The sequence below is a fragment of the Globicephala melas genome, chromosome 15 (assembly GCF_963455315.2).
Source record: "Globicephala melas chromosome 15, mGloMel1.2, whole genome shotgun sequence".
Taxonomy (NCBI): domain Eukaryota; kingdom Metazoa; phylum Chordata; class Mammalia; order Artiodactyla; family Delphinidae; genus Globicephala; species Globicephala melas.
Genome location: NC_083328.1, coordinates 16,766,504 through 16,788,421, shown reverse-complemented (window position 1 = coordinate 16,788,421; position 21,918 = coordinate 16,766,504). Strand labels below are relative to the sequence as shown.

At 42.1% G+C, this 21,918-nt stretch overlaps 1 protein-coding gene across 3 annotated transcripts in view; it reads right to left on the bottom strand.

Moving 5' to 3' along the window:
- XPO6 (exportin 6) overlaps positions 1 to 21,918 on the bottom strand; it is a 107,027-nt gene that overhangs the window by 41,380 nt on the left and 43,729 nt on the right. For all 3 annotated transcript variants that reach the window (XM_030871585.2, XM_060284231.1, XM_030871586.3), the window contains exons 5-9: positions 21,386 to 21,545; positions 19,340 to 19,417; positions 10,067 to 10,520; positions 6,662 to 6,788; positions 519 to 628 (exon numbers count right to left, since the gene is read on the bottom strand). In XM_030871585.2, the coding sequence (XP_030727445.1) occupies positions 519 to 628; positions 6,662 to 6,788; positions 10,067 to 10,520; positions 19,340 to 19,417; positions 21,386 to 21,545 (929 nt within the window). The remainder of the gene's footprint in view (positions 1 to 518; positions 629 to 6,661; positions 6,789 to 10,066; positions 10,521 to 19,339; positions 19,418 to 21,385; positions 21,546 to 21,918) is intronic.

Genomic DNA, 21,918 nt, shown 5'->3' with positions numbered 1-21,918 from the left:
TGTGGCCTCTGCCGTTGTGGAGCACAGGCTCCAGACGCGCAGGCTCAGCGGCCATGGCTCACGGGCCCAGCTGCTCCACAGCATGTGGGATCTTCCCGGACCGGGGCACGAACCCATGTCCCCTGCATCAGCAGGCGGACTCTCAACCACTGCGCCACCAGGAAAGCCCCCCAGGGAATTATTTTAAAGCAAATCCCATATATCATATCATTTTATCCAATAAATACTTCAGGTTGTATCTCTAAAATAGGGGCCATGGGGGAGGATGGGGACCACAAAAACATTATCATACCTAAAAAATTAACAATACATATTACTTTTTTAACCAGAAAAATGTATTTTTAAAAAATGAGATATTTAAGGGGAAGAAAGAAGAAAATGCTCAATGGCTTTACTACCTAAACAGCTTACATGACTCAGTTTCACTAAAGAGGTCTGACTGCATGGTTGCCTCTTTAGGCCACAAGAAAAACTGACAAAAATGTTTATTTCTGCTTATAAATGTTTCTGCGGTTTACCTGTTGAGAACTGCTTCCTTGTCTCCCAGACGGCTTTTAATTTTACTTGTCAGATAGTCCAAAAAGAGCGTCCAGATATCCAAACAAGAGAAGTAACCTTCATGAGTAGGCTATGGTGCAAAAGAAATCCAGACAATGAAATTACTTAATGCAGCTACTCCTTAGAAACACACCCACCAGTGTTTACATACACCAGAATGCTACAACCATAAGCCTAGGTTCCCTCGGCTTCTTGGTAACCACAATTGGTGTCTTTTATTCGGTCTTCACGATTGGGCCCTGTTGAACCTAACAAGACAAGGGTACCATGGAACACATCATTAAGGAGATACTGTACTATGCAGGGCAAACCAATTTACAAAATAAGCCGAGCGAACACCTGTTTTAAAGTCTGAGACTGTGATGCGGACAGCTCTTACAGATCATCCAATTCAAATCTGTTTTAGAGAAAAAGAAACTGAGATCCAGAGATATGTTCAAGGTCAGGGGTAGGAACAGGTCCATTTAACCCCAACCAATGCTCTTTCCACTACATACTATTACAAAACCAAAACTAAGTTTCAGTGGCTCCAAAGTGACAAGTTTACACATTTGAACATTAGGAAAGTAACATCTGCAGTCTTCCTACATAACAGATTGAAAATGAGCTCGTTAAGACTGACCTACAGGCTTTAGCTCATCTGCAAAGTAGATGTGTCAAACAGGCTAATAGCAACCTCTTACCAGGTGTCGATAAGGACAAAGTAAGGAGAAAAGAGCAAGTCTTTGTAGGGTCCTAGTGCCTGGACCACTGCACTGATCAACTTTCTCAAGAGCCTTGAGATTCTATTTCATGCAAAATCCAAGCACTATATTCTCCAACATCTAGTCCTTCTCACACATATTCAGTTTCATCTGTGGCCCCCCAATCCCTTATATATCCACTCAAATTCTTGCTACCTACAAGAACTCTTTGGCTTTACTTGTGATTACTTCATTGCACCACATATTTGATGGCAGGATCAGATATGGAAAGAAATAATACCATCATCTTCTTGAGTCAGTTTCCTTCCATCTCTGGGCCAAAGAAATCCAGAAGTTTACAAGGGCATGTATGGAATCTGTCCAAGAGATAACTACCAATGACGGTGGTGGTGTACCCAGGCTGAGTCTGAGACGGAAAAACTGTAAACTTAAAAAATGTGGCATGGGGCTTCCCTGGTGGCGCAGTGGTTGAGAGTCTGCCTGCCGATGCAGGGGACATGGGTTCGTGCCCCGGTCCGGGAAGATCCCACATGCCGCGGAGCGGCTGGGCCCGTGAGCCATGGCCGCTGAGCCTGCGCGTCCGGAGCCTGTGCTCCGCAATGGGAGAGGCCACAGCAGTGAGAGGCCCGCGTACAGAAAAAAAAAAAAAAACGTGGCAGACCCCACTCACAAGCCACAGGGCAGCTCTGGAACTGGACTGCTATGCTACAGCTCAATCAGGACCACTGGCAGGGCCATCCTCAGAACACAAAATGAACCGGAAGAATAAGCAGAAAAAACAATAAGCCGTGTGGAAATAATATGGGTAGCTTGTGGACAGGCACTTGACTTGCAGCCAGGAGATGTAGTCTTGTCCTGGCTTTGGCTTGCTGTGCTTCCAGTAAGGAGGTCACCCAGCCGCCCTTCCTTGCTTTGAAAATAAATACCTACCAGATCCCTCACCAAAAAATATAACTGATCGATGCACGTGGAGGTGCTTTTGAGAAAAGCCACCATATAAATCCAAGTGTTATGGCTATGTCAAAGGAGTTTACAATTATACATGTCTTTCTCATGCGTTTGAATTGAGGATTTACTGTGTGGCTCAAGGCTGGAAAAAAAGTTGGGCAAATACACCCTCTGTAGGACCTGAAACACTACCATTCACATCCATCTCTACAGGCCCCACTGTGAGGCCTTATGCACTGCCCACAGTCTGGCCTTTGACAATTGCTCTGGGCACAGACTGCTAAGGTCATAAAGGCAATACGCTGACTGCACTTTTGGAGTCATACAACTTTGCAGAGCCCTCATGGACCCATTTTTAAAATGTACCCATACTCAGATTTTTTACTTTTCAGATTCCAGGGCTGGTTAGTCACTAAAGATCCTGGCAAGTTCCTTTAAAAAACTAATGATGCTACTCTTCTCTCCAAGTGGTTTGTTTTGATTTGCATAGGTCTATTTGATCTTCACAACAGTCCTGGAAAGCGGAGAGATGTCTTTCTTCCTCCCATTTCACAGACAAAGAAACCAGAAGTCAAGTCATCTGCCCAAGGTGACAAGATAAAGAACAAAAACAGAACTAGACTGTGGATCGTAAGACTCCCCCAGTCCAGACCCTTCCCCCTATGCCATACTATCTCAGGCATGTTTTAAGAAGAAGGGGCAAAATGGAAACTGCAAGACCAAGAAGGAATTGGTAATGATACAGCAAGAGAAGGAGCCGGAAGACAGAAACCATATGTTTATACAGACACCTCAGGGGCTCAGCAGTGGTGGAGGCAAACACCTGGTGAGCACTAGTGGCTGGAGGGACTGTAGCAGGACACTTAGGTGAAAGAAAAACTGCAGGAAAATAAACAGAAGAGAGGAAATGGTTACAGGAAGATACTACCACCATCTTCATCTTATTACTATTCTTTAAAAATATGCTGACCAGGGACTTCCCTTGTGGCGCAGTGGTTAAGAATCCGCCTAAAAATGCAGGGGACACGGGTTCGAGCCCTGGTCCGGGAAGATCCCACATGCCGCGGAGCAACTAAGCCCGTGCGCCACAACTACCGAGCCTGTACTCTAGAGCCCACGAGCCACAGCTACTGAAGCCCACGTGCCTGGAGCCCGTGGTCCTCAACAAGAAAAGCCACTGCAATGAGAAGCCTGTGCACCGCAATGAAGAGTAGCCCCCATTCACCACAACTAGAGAAAGCCCACGCGCAGCAACAAAGACCCAACAGACCCAAAGATTAAATAAATAAATTTAAAAAAAATGTTGACCAGGATTAATATTTCCATGAATTGTAGGAACAAAAGGCAAAGTACACTGAGAATAACCCTCTAAACAAGAGAAAAGACACATTTTCCCACTTTACAGAGAACTTAGCTATGATAAAGGAAGAACATGCTGTTAATGAACAGATGAGAACTTAAAGCTCTCTCTTGACAGCAATTTAATTTCTTATTCTTTTTTTTTTTTTGCGGTATGCGGGCCTCTCACTGCTGTGGCCTCTCCCGTTGTGGAGCATAGGCTCCGTACGCACAGGCTCAGCAGCCATGGCTCACGGGCCCAGCCGCTCCGCGGCATGTGGGATCTTCCCGGACCGGGGCACGAACCCGTGTCCCCTGCGTCGGCAGGCGGACTCTCAACCGCTGCGCCACCAGGGAAGCCCTAATTTCTTCTTCTTAAACCTTATCCTAAAGAAATCTTTTACTACCAGCTCCTGGGCCTAGAGTGTGCCCTGCCAGCTTTCTCCCTCCCTGCCTCTCCAGCAAAGGGCAGCTTCCGCCGGAGCCCCTTCCAGGTTCCTGCCCCTCTGGCCAGTGCTCAGAATCGGCTTCTGCCTGCACCTCGAGGCCACCAACCCACACAGCCCAGAGTCTGCACCCAGAAATGCAAGTCCTCACACAGGAGGCCAGCAGAACACAGGGAGCTCAGCTGACAGTGACCCGCTGGTGAGGGAGGAAGACAGAAGCTTGCTGTTTGCCTCATGACCAATCTATCTCTTCTCCCAGTATGTAATTAAAACATATATAAATATATAAAACCACCACTCTCGGTTCAATGGAAAATGAACCCGTAGGATTCTAGTGAAAGAATCACAGAAGATGAATATGGAAAGACCCGAAAGATGCCCACTGCAGTCTATCTCCCTAGGAAATTTAAAAGACTTATCCAAGGACAGAGACCTAACAGAAATAACCAGAGCTCAAACACAGAACTTTTGGGTCCACATCCAAAGAAGGAAGCATCAGACATGCATACTTCAAAGCACTTTTTAGCTTTCTTCTACACCACGTATACTAAAAAGGTCCCATTTTACACAGGGAGCAAAATCGGAAGACGGTTCATTCCGTTTGCCAAACAAACCCTTCCTTCTGCCCCCAGCACTGGCTCCTTATCTCTCGTTCGTTTCTGCTGCACTTATTCAAAGGTATCTATCAAATCCTTCCTTTTTTCCTGGTCCCCTTTAAGATTTCTCCAGATCCATCTCAAATCTCTCCCACTTCTGATGCTTCTCTCCTACATCCTCACCCTCCTATATCTCATCACCTCTTCTATCCCTTCTTAGGCCTAGTGAGATCAGCGTGCTTCCTTCTTGCTCTGCACTCACCAGCCCCTCTATCAGACATCGGCCCCTCTATCAGACATCGTGTCACTTCTTTAACCTTTGATCCTCCTCCTCCATCCGCACCCTTCCAAATCCCCTTTTACATACACACACCCCTCCCAGCCTCCACCCTTACCTCTCCTCTAGCCTCATTAAGTTACAACATCAGTGATTGAAACAACCAAAAAAGACTGCTTGTAAAATCAGATGCCCTCACTGACCCAGCAGTTTCATTCCTGGTAATATACCAACATACACAGAAAGAGCTACGTATGTACATCAAAAGGCAGACACAGGAATATTTACTGCAACATAATTCATGACCACCAAAAACTGGAAGTGGCCCAAATCAGCACTGGAGTGGCTTTTCTAATGACTTCCTATAAAACAATGAGAACAAACTACTGCCACACACAACACAGATGAAGCTCACAAACATAATGTTGAATGAAAAAAGTCAGACAAAACAAATCTACATTGTATGCTTCCATTTAGAGAAGTTCTAAAACAGGCACAACTCATCTGGGATATTAAAGTCAGGTCTGGGGTTACTTCTGGGGAGGATGTGGTGGGGAGTGATGAAGGACATGAGGGGATTTCTGGGGGTGCTGGTAATGTTCTACTTCTTGACTTTGGTGGTCACATGTCTTGTTCGTTTTGGGAAAACTCACGAAGCTACACATGTATGATTTATGTGCTTTTCCATACGTGTGTGATAGTTCAACAAAAAGCTTTTTTGGGGGGAGTGGGGGGGGGGCTACACTGCAATGCTTGCAGGATCTCAGTTCCTCGACCAGGGATTGAGCCCGGACCACACCAGTGAAAGCCCCGAATCCTAACTACTAGGCCACCAGGGAGCTCCCCAAAAAGCTTATTTTAAAAAGACACACAGGGGCTTCCCTGGTGGCGCAGTGGTTGAGAGTCCGCCTGCCGATGCAGGGGACACGGGTTCGTGCCCCGGTCCGGGAAGATCCCACATGCCGCGGAGCGGCTGGGCCCGTGAGCCACGGCCGCTGAGCCTGCGTGTCCGGAGCCTGTGCTCCGCAACGGGAGAGGCCACAACAGTGAGAGGTCCGTGTACTGCACAAAAAAAAAAAAAAAAAAGACACACAAATGGGCACAAGTGATAGGGCATGACAGAAATGTTTAAAACTGGACTCTGATGATGGCTGCACAAGTCTATAAATCTACCGAACATCACTGAATTGTACAATTACAATGGGTGAATTGCACAGTAAGTAAATGTTATCTCAATAAAGCTGCTAAAATATATATAGAAACAAAAAATACTGAGTCATCAGAATGTAAATTCAGTGAACGCAAGGACTTTGTTTACAAGGGTTATAGGCCTCACTCCTGGAACACAACAGAAGCTCAAAAAACGTTTGCTGAATGGGGGAAACAACTGGATCCACCAAAACTGAACTCTTGAGAACTTCACTATTTACAATGTCCTTGTGGGTAGTCTTAGTGACAGTTACAGACTAGAACTAAAGGCCCTAACGTCAGGCTTTTTCTATATTTTGCTTCTTCAACATAACAGTGATTAAGAGCAGACTCTATCTGGCTCCACCGCTTACTGTATGACCCTCAGCAAGTTATCTTTGTGCCTCAGTTTCTTTATCTGTAAAATGGGGATGATAATAATACCTACCTCATAGGGTTGTTATGAAGGATAAATGTGTTAATCTTCATATAGTAAGCACTATATAAATGTTTGACAAATAAAATAAAGAAGTTCTTTCTCCTGAAAATAACAAAGTAGACATTTTGAGTGGCAAGAGAGAGACATGGGCAGTTCCAGTGCTTTACCTGATGAAATGTGTACTTGAACAAAAGTGTCAAAAACTCCACCACAGGGAACTGGGAGTAGGACTCGATTCGTCTTAGGTGAACACTCACAAAGAGCCGCAGAAAGTCAGTAAACTTCTCAATGTAGCTAAAGAAGACAAGAAGACAAAAGGTGACAATGAGAAACTCGGCCACCTCCCTAGAAGAGAACTCAAATTCAATCCAAATTTCTTTCAGTACAAAACTATACAGATTTATAACAAATATATTTTCAGTTAAAAATATAAAGGCCTGCAACAATTACCTACAGGTCAGGCAACCCTTCATTCCATTACCACCTGAAACATAGCAGAAAAGCAACTTTAATCCTCAGACACTATCTAGGTAAGGCATCTTATAAGCTAGCGTCCTCATATTTTCTAACTCAGTGTTATGACCCAATTAAAGTGAAAGGAAATGGTACTCAAAAGGTCCATGGGCAGATGATCTGTCATTTCAATGTGGCAAGTCTGGAGGGCTGGTTTTCTTTGCTAGGAGGCCAAAATATTAAAACGAATGTGCTAAAAACCCAAAAACAAAACAAGGCTATAGGAAAGGGATGGCATCCAGGTAAGATATATTCAGTCTTGCAACCTAATGTTCACGTTTTTTCCCCACCCTCTGGCTCCTGGTGCTAATTAAACATAGCACGTCCCAATCCATTCTAAAAGTGATGTCAAATCTAAGGGGGGAGGACTGTTAGAGCTGGACAAGACTCAAGGACAATTTACTGATGCATCATTTTAGAGATGAAGCCCAGAGAGATAAAGTGACTGGCCCAAGGTCACTCAGCCAGCTCACAGAAGAATGGGACTACCATCTACTCCCAATCCAGTGCTCTTTCTTTTCACATCACAGTGAATTCCCAATTCATTTGTATTCAAATATCATTTCACAGAAGAGTGTGGGTCACAGCTGCAAGGATAAGATATTTTTGTTATTGAATACACAGCACATCATCACTCTCACATTTCAGAAACTGTCATTTTAAGCTCCTAAATACCAAAAGGTGATTAGAAAATGAGATGGGCATACCTCCATAAACCACATTTCAGAGACAGATTAAAAAAGATAAAAGATACACTGGGCCTTAGCCAAATATTGAATGATGGTTAAAAGCAATTCTGAAACTCCTAACTGCAAAAAGCTGTGTTTTTTTTTTTTTTAAAGCAAAGATGTATGAGATAATAAAGGGGAAGAAGACTACTCCTCAGAAGAGCAAAACTGGCCCATAAATAAAACGTCCCATATTGTTTCTGGGACCTAGCACCCTGAGGGTGGCCAATCTGTGTGGCCGCCACACACAGGTAAGCTTATTTGCAGCTTAAAAAAATAATAATAATTTGTTTGATAAGGATCATGGGGTCAAATACTTGAAAAACAGTAAGGCACTAATCAACTGTTTTTAGAGGTAGGAAAGTACAAAAAAACTTCTCTGAGGCCTTCAATCACTAATACTCAAGAGCAGGAACTCCTCATTCCTCGCTCAGCCTATTACACATTTTTATGTGGTTATTCAAAGACATCAACCAGTTTGCTGCTCTTTAGGAAGATGCACTCAATTCCCTACCACCCATTAAAGAATAAGGAGAAGTCATGGGTCAAATACCACACAATCTCAATTTTATTTGAATCTCCAACCCAATTTTTTTAAAGAATACAAGCAAGACTGTTCAGTAGCTAAAACTCCAATTTTATTTCACCTCATTTTCTTTCCCTTGCCCACCTTCTGGTACAGGTGCTAATGAGCAGTAGAAAGTTAGAAAAAAAGGCAGTAGAGGAGAAGAGAGGAAGAAACCTGGTTAAGCAGCTCCTAAACAACTGAGAATGGACTTAGCTGTTTAGAATTAGTGGTAAGGGACCCAAGAGCCAGGAAGCAAGCACACAGTGTTGTTCATGTCACCTTTCTGCTTCCAGGCACCTCTCAGCTTTCACAGGGCAATAGGAAGCATAGGATTAAAATATAAAACCAAGAGCACAAAAGTTACACGTAACAAAATCAGAACACAGATCATCCATGATGACATTTTTATACCACCCAAATGTAAGCCATAACAAACATTACACCACAGTAAAAGTCAGAACAACTGATATCTGATCGTTGGTACAAGCAGTTGGGTTACTGTTGTGATTTTTTTAAACATATGAAAATACAGCCTTTCTTAACCAAAGCTAGAAAGGATATAAACATATAAGCTGCGTGTCTCAATGCTGATGTTTTTGAATTCAAATAGGAAGCTATTACCCAATAATGAAAAATAAAACCAACATATTACCATATCAGATTATGAGTTCTTTTGTGATTATACAAAGAAAATTTCACACAAAGCTTGTTTACAATGAACCAAACCAAAATAATCTCATGTATCAATTTTTTCAACTTTAGAATAACTTATTAAAATTGCTAAATTTAGAAAGCAGTAAAACTGTCTTAACTTTAGGCACCTGACTTTATATCCTGCTGCTTACTCTAAAGAAAAAGAAATGGCTTAACTCTGTATAGCTTAACAACAAAAACAAGCCAAGGAAAATTGATGAAAATACTAACAACTTTTGCTGCCAGGCAATCTATAAATATTTACTAATTCAATACAATTTATCTGTTTGAAAGTCTCTGAACAGTCAACATAATGTTCTTAATATAAGCTTCCAATTTTCCCTTTTGTTTTTACACAGCAGTAGCATCATATTAATGAAAGCTGTAAGATACATAAATGACATCATCTGTAAGGGAAATATAAATGAGACCATGCCTCAGCATACTGTGGGACCATCTGCTAAGAGTCCTTAATAAAGCGAGGCTAAGTGATTTCAGGCGCCATTCAAGAGGACAGTAACCAAGAAACTCAGGTGTGTGCCCCATTAACAACTCTCCTTTCTTGTCATCAGTGTAAAACTCACAATAGTGACAACATTCCTATACACTGCACGACGTTCACTTGAGAAAAGTCAAACAGGAAGAACCAACAAGCAACACCAAGCAAGGAAGGGCAAGTGTAACTCTTGTACCTCCACGGGCCTCCTCTCCTGTGCTTGGCTACGCATGAGCAGCGGTCCCAGTTCCTGCACCACCTCAGACCTGCAGGCAAAGAGTGAGGAGAGGGCGGACAAGGGTGGAAGGGAGGACAGGAGGTGGACGGGCAAAGAAGACAACCAACCTACACAATTCACACAATTCACAACTTTTCCAACTCGACTCGCTTCCCTTAACCACCCTAGCCCTTCCAGCTAAGCTTGGACTTACTGGTACACACCTACCTCTCCGTTCCTCACCAGGAGCCCCAGATTCTGAAACCAAAGAGGATTACAGACACTATGCAGCGCAACGTGATAAACAGTCAAGGCCCATTCTCAGGGCACAGCCGATGCCACACCTGTTTTCATTACCTCTCATCGAGTTCTTCTAGCCTGCTCTTCACCGTGTGGGCATTGTTATCCTTGGTGATTTTCTGCAGGAGGTAGAAAGTCTGCTGGAACATACGCAGTAAGTACTCCTCGAACTCCATAGGCACACAGTTCTTGGACATGAGTTCATTGATGCAGGACATGGCCAGGACCCCAAGCCGGCCGCGCTCCTGACCCAACACACAGTTCTGGCTGCTGCCGTTAACTGATGCCATCTTTCTGGCCCGGATGTCACAGCCAAAGCGTGCAAAGTGGAAGATGGTGGTAAGGAGGGACGGGGTGATGCTGGCAGACAGAGGAATCCAACTGAAGAGATGGGCCAGGCACTCCAAGGCCAGGGAACAGATATACTCACTCTCCACATCAAGGATGGGGATTGGCTGATTCAACAGTTTGGCTGAACTAGGACTCTGCAACAGGTTACTCAGTAAGTCGCCTGAAACACAAAAGGCTTTTAAGATACACACTATCAAATCTCTTATAAACCAATTTAAGTAATTCTCCTTACAAAAAACAAAAACAAAAAACCAAGCATTAGCATAAAGCAGAAGTTCTCAAAGTTTGGTCCAGGGACCCCTGAGAGCCCCCAGACGCTTATCGGGGTTCACAAATTCAAAACTATTTTTAAAAGAATGTTATTTTCCTTTTTCACTTTTATTATCTCACAAGTGTACAACGGAGTTTTCCAGAGGTTACATGCCAAGTTACAAGCAACAGAGAAAAAGCAAACGCTATCTATCATTAAGCTACATATTAAAGAGATTTACAAAAATGTAATGCCGCTCTTCTCAGTAAGTGTTTTTGTTTGCTTTGGAAAAGTTATTTTTCATTAAGATGTATTATTTGTTAATATGCACTGAGTTCATCACAGTTACTTTTAAAAGAATTAATAAATATTTCCAAATTTTCTCAGTTTGAATACCAATAGATAAAACCCACAAAGCTCTTTAAGGACCTCAATAATTCTTAAGAGTAAAGGGGTCCAGGGAATTCCCTGGTGGCACAGTGGTTAAGAATCCACCTGCCAATGGAGGAGACACAGGTTCAAGCCCTGGTCCAGGAAGATCCCACATGCCGCAGAGCAACTAAGCCCGTGTGCCACAACTACTGAGCCTGCGCTCTACAGTCAGCGAGCCACAACTACTGAGCCCGCATGCCACAACTACTGAAGCCCGGGCGCCTAGAGCCTGTGCTCCGCAACAAGAGAAGCCACCGCAGTGAGAAGCCCGCACACCGCAACGAAGAGGAGCCCCCACTCACCACAACTAGAGAGAAAGCCTGTGTGCAGCAACAAAGACCCAATACAGCCAAAAAATAATAATAATAATTAATTAATTTTTTTAAAAAAAAGAATAAAGGGGTCCAGGGTGGGCGAAACAGGTGAAGGTGGTAAAAAGGTACAAACTTCCAGCTGTAAGACAAATAAGTCCTGGGGATGTAATGTACAATATGGTGACTATAGTTTACAATACTGTATTGTATATTTGAAAGTTGCTAGTAGTGTAAAATAAATTCTCACAAGAAAAAAATTTGTAACTATGTGTGGTAATGGATCTACATTTACTGTGGTGATCATTTTGCAAATATACATAAATCACTATTTTGTACACCTGCAACTAACACTAACAGTGTTATATGTCAATTATACCTCAATTAAAAAAAAAAAAAGAGTAAACAGGTCCAAAGACCAAAAATTTGAAACTACTGGGCTAGTCAAGGTGAGGTCTGTGGACCTGCATCACCAACATAACCTGGAAGTTTGTCGGAAATACAAATGATCAGGCAACACCCACACCCACTGAAGTAGAACCTGGCGGGCAGGGGCAGGAAGCTGTGCTTGTACCAGCTCTCCAGGTGATTCTTACGCTTGCTTAATTTTTGAGAAGCACTAAACACTAAAGGAAATCACACAAAATGAAATTGGGGGTGGGGGTGGCTATAAAATGATTTTAGAGAAGACAAAAGAAGAAAAACATTCATAACTATAACAAGAAGAAGCCTTTCCTGAAATAAAGGTGTCACTATACAAAATGAAAGGGCTTATTCAGCCCCAAGAAAAAAAATGAGTAATCAATACAAAAACTTCAGTAATAAGGGAATGTAGGCAGAAAAGGCACATATACAAAGGAGAAAACCTCGAATTCAGACTTCACAGTAACAGTCAAAGCCAAAAAACAGTGGTGCGGTATCTACAAGTTCTGGGGCAAAGAATGACTTAACCCAAAGGTCCCCTTTGAGTATAAAGGAAGGTGACATTTTTTTAAAACATGCAAAAATTCAAATAATATATTGCCCACAAATTCTTAGGGAGCAACTGAACGATGAAACCATGCAAATAAAGAGATAAATAAAAAAGAATTACAGAATGGTGAAGCTGTGGCAAAGGGACTAATGCAAGCACTGAATTAAATACAGAATCAAGACTAAACAAATGGAGGAATTATAGAAGGGTGTGCTAACTAACTTTCTCATCTTTCACAAGCACGGAGTCTCAAAATATATGGTCTAAAATTAAAATATGTAGTAAGAAATTGGTTTTCATAATCTTTTTTTCTTATCCTTGGAGATATCTTTTACAAACTAATATTCCTTGTGGAAGAAGCATCTCAAGGTCAGCAATTCCTTCCATTTAATACTTCCTGTTAAATTCAAGTAAAACTAAAACTGAATAGTCTTTAGCAAAAATATATGATACCAAAAAAATATATATGATACGATACCATTTGGTCCTTTTATTCAGTTTAATCTACCTTTAACTGCATTTATGTAGAGAGAGAGGTCTGGAATGATGTTATTTCTGTATGGTGGAATATTGGGTAAATTTTTACATTTTGTTTTTTACCTTATAGCAGCAGTTCTCAAATGTTTTAGTCTTAAAACCCCTTTACACTCTTAAAAATCACTGAGGACAGCAAAAAGCTTCTTTCTGTTTATGTAGGTTATTTCTATTGATATTTGTCATATTAGAAATTAAAACTAAGAATTTTTCAAATATTTAATTCATTTAATAATGATAAGCCCATTACATGTTAGCATAAATAACATTTTTAAATGAAAAAATTATATTTTGCCCTCCAAAAAATTAGTGAGAAGAATAGCACTGTTTCTACATTTTTGGAAATCTCTTTATTGTGTGGCTTGAAAGAAGATAGCTAGATTCTCTCATCTGGTTCTGTACCCAATCTGTTGTACAATGTTGTTTTACTGAAGTATATGACGAGAACCCAGCTTCACACAGATATACAACTGAAAGAGAAGGAAGTGGCCTTTTCAGATAACGGCAGCTATTCTAATACTAAAATCTGATGAGTACTAATTTCTTAAAGGTTAACTGCAATGTGGAATCTGAATGAGCTTTTTTTACTCGGTATACTCAGAAGAGTGAGAATAAAAATGACAAACAACGTTTTAGTATTTTTATGACCACATCGTTGACCTTTGGGACCCTGAAAGGGTTTGGGGGGACCTCCAGGGGTCCCCAGACCTATTGAGAACTGCTGCCTTATACTAATGTTGGATTAATATGAACAGAGTAGTTAACGTTTCTCAGCCTCAATCTCCTCAGCCATTAAAATGAGGATTTTGTGATTTATTAATAAGAGTTTAATTTCCATTGTTAAAACTAGATTAAAAAGCTGTCCTCTGGCATCTGTCTTGAAAGGTGTTTGCTGGTTTCTATTCTGAAAGAGCTGCATTTGATACCAGATGAGACTCATCATGATCTCAGCTACTCAAGCTGGTAATCAGAAGACCTGGTTTCAAAGAATAATGCAAGAAGGATGTTCAAGCAGAATCTGCAAACGTTTCAGTTTGTTTATTACTGGATTAATAATTTTGATTTTTGGAATTGCTGTGGTGGCTTTCCACTTGAGTCATACAACTTTCTATCAATGGTTGTTTCTGGTATTGCTTTTTTCATCGTTCATGGACTGACGGCCATTTATGAAAGATGCCAGTTAGAGGAAATCACCATTACCCAACTATTAGAATTATCAGGGCATTTACCAACCAGGATCAAATTGAGGCTTTAGCAATGGAGGAACCAACAGACACCACCTCAGTATGATCTTATACTAAACCCGGACACTGTTGGGCCCTTGGGCCTTTTTAAAGTCTCTTGAACATTCTTAAATAGAAATAAATTCTGGCTTTAAAAACAAAAACAAAACAAAAAAGTTGGCCCTATTCTTCAGCTCAGAAGAATTTTTCCAGAATGGAATTCTAAGGTGGGGTGTGGGGAAAGCAACACATCAATGATAACACTGATGTTAAGAACAGCTACTAGGACTTCCCTGGTGGCACAGTGGTTAAGAATCCGCCTGCCAATGCAGGGGACAGGGGTTCGAGCCCTGGTCTGGTAAGATCCCACATGCCGCGGAGCAACTAAGCCTGTGCGCCACAACGACTCAGCCTGCGCTCTACCTGAGAGCCACAACTACTGAAGCCCGGGTGCCCAGAGCCCGTGCTCCGCAACAAGAGAAGCCACTGCAATGAGAGGCCCGCGCACCGCAACAAAGAGTAGCCCCCGCTCGCCACAACTAGAGAAAGCCCGCACGCAGCGAAGACCCAACACAGCCATAAATAAATAAATGTTAAAAAAAAAAAAGAACAGCTACCATTTCATGTGCTATTATTATTTGCTTGGTGCTGCACCAAGCACTTTACATATTCTCATTTAATGCTCCCAGCTCTAAAGTAGGTATTACGATTATCTGCACTTACAGACAGTTAGAATAACTCAAACACAGATAGATGAGGCATTTCCCCCATGTTCCTCAGCTAGTCAGAGGCAGAGCTAAAACTAAAACCCAAGTCTAGCCCCAAAGCCTATGCTCCTTCCCAGAAGCCAGGTCAGGAAAGATTATGCAGCCAAGAAAAATGATCAGTCAGAAAGCTAATATTCAAAAATAGAAAAATATGTAAGATCCAAAGTCACATGTAAAATAGCATGTGTACACCATGACAGAAACTATAGAAAGATACAAGCACAAGGACAAAGACTGAACGGGAGTATGCAAAGGTAAAAACCTGTTTATGTGGATAGGATGATCTCTGACTATTTTTTCCCCTCAAAACAAGTATCTTTTAATGTCGTTTCTCGATAAAAATTATTTTACTCAACTTTAAATGTTTCAGGGAATTTTAGTAAATCATAGAAGAATTTTTTCCAAAATTATATATATTTTTTCTTTTTTTTCTTTTTTTGCGGTACGCGGGCCTCTCACTGTTGTGGCCTCTCCCGTTGCGGAGCACAGGCTCCGGACGCGCAGGCTCAGCGGCCATGGCTCACGGGCCCAGCCGCTTCGCGGCACGTGGGATCTTCCCAGACCGGGGCACGAACCCGTGTCCCCTGCATCGGCAGGCGAACTCTCAACCACTGCGCCACCAGGGAAGCCCCAAAATTATATTTTAATCCAAGTGAAGGCATCGCCACAGAACAGAGACCCTGCTTCATGCTGCAGCATTTCCAAAGCTATGCTGAGACAGCTTTAACAAGCTCTTGATTATAAAGAGGACTTGTAAGAGGGCTCCTCGATTTTAAAAAACCTGTGACCAACTTCATCGTCCCTGAATTGGGCCAGGCCCTGGCGGCAACAGACACCCACGCCCCAAGCAGTACGTAGGCCACTCTGGGGCATTTACTGACTTGGAAGTAACCCAGACATGGCTGGGACACTTGTAATGGGCTTTCATACAAAGATCCCCTCAGCTTTCTTCTTTTCTTACTTATTGAAATTCCACATGTGTTCTATTCAGTTCTACATTCACTAAGAGTTTCTCAACCTCAGCACTATTCACATTTGGGGCTGGATAATTCTTTACTGTTCTGTGCACTGAAGGATATTTAGCAGCATCCTTGGCCTCCACTCACCAGACGCCAGTAGTACTTACTCTTTCTTCAGTTATGTTAACCAAGAAGTTTCTCCACATTGCCAAATATCCCCTGCAGGGCTAAATCACCCCAACTAAGAACCTCCGACCTAACTGTAGCCTCAGTCCAGTAAAATGGGGAGAAACTCTTTTTAAGGAACCCTTGGGAGGAGGAAACAAGATCAAAAGAGTTGTGATCCAAAGTCCCATTTTTCTACAGGTGAAAAGATCTGCAAGTACCCGAACATGTGCATCTTATAAAGAGTTTGGGGAAAAACCAGAAGGCGTAAACTGGTCGTAATCAATTAGGGCTAAGACATCTTCACCCTAAAAAACTTTCCATCGCCAGTATATATACACATCTATATTTAAAACTAAATACCATGTGTGCAAGACCGATATGGCCCCTTAATTTTTATTACAGAACAAAGCTAGCTCAGAACTACAGTATTTATGTAATTTCGTTTTGTTCACATTTTTTCCCATTTTCCAAGCAAAAAGAAGCAAGGACAAGAGGAGAGTAACTAAGGAAGAGGGCTGAGGCTGCACGAGCAAAGAAGGAAGCCGCACCACGGCATACAGACGGTACATCCACACCTCCCCTCACTCACTCCTCAGAGCAGAGCTGCTCTTCTACAGAGAGGACATCCAAGGTCAGAGAAGGTAAACCAAGTAAGCAGCGAGCCAGGACTCAACCAGGGGAAGGAGGAGGCAGGCAGAAATGGTGAGAGTGACCGAGACAGCAAACTCAGAAGAAAGACAGTGCACCTCGACTGGGAATGATGGGTTCACGTCACTGTCCCACCCCTCACTGGTGATGTGACCTCTGGCAAGTTACCCGCCATGAACCCCAGCTTCCTTTTTGTAAATAAGAGAGAAAACCATCATCAATTTCACAGGATTCTGGTCTAGTGAGGTGAGTTTAAGAGATGAGGCAATAATTTGGGGAACTATTCTGAGAAACGAACTACACACACCTGTCAAAATTTTTTCTATAACCAGACTGTTAGAGCAGTTGTCAGAGGGACTAGTCCCTGGGTTTTATTCTTTGAAAGTGATCAGACAGAAAATGACATTACAAGAAAACATATGAGAAAAGAGACCAAAAGCCCACGCGGCCAAGTCTGATGGGTAGCTGGGCCGGGCAGTGAGAGTCTGGCAGGGACTGCTGATGGGGTATGTTTAGGAATTATCTGAGTTTATTCACTGGGCCCCATGGTTTCTCAGAATTTCCTCCATAAAACTGAACTCACAGTCAAGAGAGCTAAAGAATTTTCTAGACATTTTACCACTTAACTTGGTGTCTTAAGGGCACAAAGGCAGTTGAGCAAAAGCATCAAAATAAATGTTGATTAAATCATTAGCATTTTTGCCCATATAGTGAAGCAAAATCTGATGACTTCACTCACAACTCTCACAAAGAGAGTTAACAAGTGAACATGCAATTTTTTTTAAAAAGAGGAAGTGTACCAACTTAAAAGCTTATTTAACTCCCTAGTCCACCCCCCCACCAGTTTCAATTTATTCTGCTTTTTCTCAAACACTAAAATTCAAGACTTCAAAAATTTTAATAGTGTCTAAGAGGCAACTCTCAAAAAGCACTCATCATATTTTTAGGTTTTGTTTGTATGGAATGTCAACTGAGTTCTTATTTTATTTCCCCTAACCTCATAAACAAAACCTAGGCAAAACATGAAAGAGTCAAGCATTTATTTTTGATTTGTATTATCTAATATTCTCCAACCTGGCCTCCAGGATATAAGTCTATCAAAGTATCAACTGAGTTAGCTCAGAACATGTACCTGAAAGAAGCCAACTAAAACTCACAACTTTTGGTACTGGAAAACGATGTCAGAAAAACAAGTTTTACTAAAGTAAACTGCTGCTGCTCACTTAACCTGGATACTAAGATAGTATTCAACTATCAAAAGAACCAATTTTTGCAAACTACTATTGAAATGAGATGACAAATTTTTTTTTTTTGGCCACACCACACGGCCTGTGGGATTCTAGTTCCCCCACCAGGGATTGAACCCGGGCCCTCCGCAGTGAGAGCACGGAGTCCTAACCATTGGACCACCAGGGAATTCCTGAGATGACAAATTTTAAGATCAGCCAAACTGTAAGAGATTCCAAGGTATATACTCAAAAATCAAATCTCTGCATCTTTGCAATTTTTTCTTTAATCATTCAAATATTGCAAAATATAAATCTGCTAAGTCACCTCAAATATCCACTTTGAAAATGAAGGTTTGCCACCAAGTACAAATAAAGTTCAATTTCCTGTAGGCTTTTACTATACTCTAGAACTCTGTAATAGTTTTTAACCTAAGAAGTATGACAAATGACTAACAGTTTTTAATCCAAGTATGATAAATAGAATTGAAATAAATTAGTAAACTGTAAGCAGTCCTCAAAACTTCATGATGTATTTTCAATTCTACAGCAACTCTGCAAGAATTTCAACTTCCACATATTAACAACAGGCTACATGAAACAGCTAGGGCTCAGAGATGTCTGATTTCAACAGCCTATTTCCTTGAGGTAAAGGAGAAAGATGAGGAAACACTTCTCATTAGCCACATCAACCTTTACAGTAGAGGAAGTAGTATGTGTCATTTCACAGGATGTACTCTACTTGAAAAGAATTTGTGACCATTTAACGTAAACAGAAGCCATTTAGAAGTGAAAAGTTCCTGCTCAGACACAATTTCCTCTTTCCATCCATCCTTGAAAGTAGCCATTTTTAGGTGAACTGCACTCTGACTTTTGAAACAGATATTAATATAACTATGGACAATAACTAGCCACCAGTAAACTATTTAATGGCCACTGTAAATATGCCCACACTTGATCAAATAAATCCGAACTTTTGTAAAGTCAATGCTGATTACTGCACACTGGTTCCCAATCTGTCCAGGCCAAGATGACTTTTCCCTGAGCCCATGAGGAAGAAGCACTCCATATGCCCACGTCCCCTCCTTCGGGCTGCCACCCACCTCCTATGACCTGACCCCTGCATGACTGCAAAGCAGACCCATCACGCCCACAGGCTCATACCAACCTCAGCATGAGCAATACAGCCATGAAATATGAGAAAAAGGGAAAAATAAGCCAGGAGGGACAGCAGTCATAAGCTGAAGGTGCCACCTTCCTGATGGGCAAGGAAGAAACAAGCTATGTTGTTCGAAATATTATATTAGAAAGTACATGTACTTACAAGGAACTAAGAAAGTCAGCTACTCAGAAGATAAGGGCAGAGAGGCCGAAAATAGATTAAGGAAGAATGTGCATCTGTGTCTGGCATAGATAAGCAATTGCTACCCTGCTGAGACCCCCAACTGAATTTAAAAAGAGGAACACAATGTGTGGTGCAGACCATACCACTTTCTCCTGAGGTTGGGGATGGTGGTGGGGTGGCAGCAGTCACGCTGTGTTTGTCCCAGACAGTCTCCAAGATACCTACCAAGAAAGGAGAAACTGAGTTTAAGAGAGAAATAAAACCTAACATATAAAAATCAGATTTAGAAAAACAATGTATTGATATATTTGATCAAGAATCAGTATTTAAACAACTGTCTCTATGTCTAACTGCTTTTTCTGGACACCACCACTTGGATATTCCAAACTCAATTTATCTTCCCCCACAAACCTGCCACTAATATTCTCATGCTCCTCACCAGTCAACAGTACCATCCGCACAATCTCAGCATCTGGCCTCTGCTCTCCCTGTCCGGCCTCACCCCCACCCCACACGCAGGCTTCATCACACTGCACTATTTACTAGCTGTTCCTTTCTCATGTGTTCTCCTTCTTAACCTCTGAACTGCTCTCCCCCTTCCAATCCAACTTGACCTTTCACCAGACTAACTAACTGCTACCTGTCTGTCTCTCAGAATTCCACTCAGCTGTCACCTCCTCCAGGAAGTTTTCCCTGCTCAGTTTTGCCTGCACATAAAACATACCTCTACCATAACTCTTAACACATTGTCTTTCTCCCGTACTAGAGTATACCTTACTAGAGGGCAGGGATTATGTTTTATTCCTCTTTATATCTCCTTACAGAACCTGGTACATAAGATGATCATAAAAGCTTTTAAAAATATTCTGTTCTCAAAATATTTAATATTATAACATGGAAAACACTGAAAATATCATGTTAAGTAAAAGAAGCTAGACACAAAAGGTCACATATTCTATGATTCTATTTTTATGAAAAGTCCAAATAGGAAAAACCAGAGACAGATAATACACTAATGGTTGCCAGAGGTTGGGGTGATGAAAATGTTCTGGAATTAGACAATGTGATAGTAGCACAACCTTGTGACTATAATAAAAACCACTGAGCTGCTACACTTTAAAATGGTAGATTTTATGATATGTGAATTATATCTCAATTCAAAAAATTTTAGTGTCTGCAAAAGTAGGACACAGAGATATCAGACATGGTCCCTAACTCCAGAAATTTAACATCTAATTGTGGATGTCAATGAATATGCTTTGAATGAATAAATGCTCTGAGGTTTGGGTTTCCCCTAGGGATTTGGGGGAGGATGGGGGGGTGGTAAATGACAAGTTTACTTTTAATCAAAACACTCTTATAACCAATTTTAAGTGCCCACCTCATGACGACTGCTTTTGTAACACATGCAGGAAAAAAAAAAAAAAAAAAGTCCCTAGATATCCAAGAAGCAGCCTGAGTAGAAGAGCTGGAGACAGAAACCCTTCTGGTCCCTACAACATTCCCTCCAGCGCGCGGCTCAGCCTTGTGGCCCAACACCGCCCAGAACCAGCAGCTCCACTGACAGCACAGCGGGCACGGCCCTTGCCCTGTCTCCCTCGAGACACAGGGGCTCCGTTCTCTTCCTACCCTCCTGTCTCATTCTGCAGTTTGCTTTCTGTTTATTCTTACTCTTCACTCATAGTCACGAGGCTCTAACACAACAGACCAGATGACGAAGCAAACGCTATATACAACTACAACCTGGCGCACAGGGTGCTGACTCCACACCTGGTCTCACTTCCTTACTCAGAATTCGAAATGTTCACATCTTCCTCCTCCTCCTCCAACTTCTCCTGATTTAAATTCAAATCATCTTAAATAAAGTGCCTGCCACCCACCTTACTCAGAATGCAGTAATCAGCATTTCAATCACATTCCTATGACCCTGTCTATACCACATTAATCATGGCTATAGTGACGACAAAATAAAGACTTTAAAAGGAAAATAAATTACAAGCATTTTTTGAGACCCTACCGTGTGCTAGATACTGGGCTAGGTGCTGGGAATACGGCACCACATTCTTTGTGTTTTTACGTTCGGTCTCAGTAACAGCTAAGGCAACTGCTCAAAAATTCTGAGTGCCAGGGCCTGCACTCCGGGCATCTGCAGGCAGGCCTCTGCCTTCTGGTGCCACCCAGCTGCTCACCTGTCAGTAGCCCAAGCACTGTCTGCACCTGTTCCAGCAGCAGCTTTCGCAACTCCTCCTTCCGAGCCACGCTGAGGTCCTCACGGGGACAAGCCAGCTCTTCTGAAGTTGTCTTCAACATGATCAGCCCGAGGGGAGTTGTCACAGGGGACTGGATCAACTGCCAGGAAAAAGTAAGTTTCTGAGCAGAGTGCCTGGCTAATTAAGGTACAAAGAAGACGACAAATGGTGAACCTATGAAGTACAGTCGTCCCTCGGTATCCGTGGGGGGGGGTTCCCAGGACCCCCGTGAATACCAAAATCCAAGGATGCTCAAGTCCCTTATATTCAATGGTGTCGTGTGGTCAGCCCTCATACAGGAGGGTTCAAATCCTGTGAATACAGAATGTCAACTGTACCTCTGTGTGTTTAATCTTACATGAACAGGCTACATAAATCAAACCTTTAGAAAAATGACTGAGTACACTTATGTACCTTTTTAACCATTCAAAATATATTCTCATCTTATTTTAAAGACAGAATTCTAAATAACA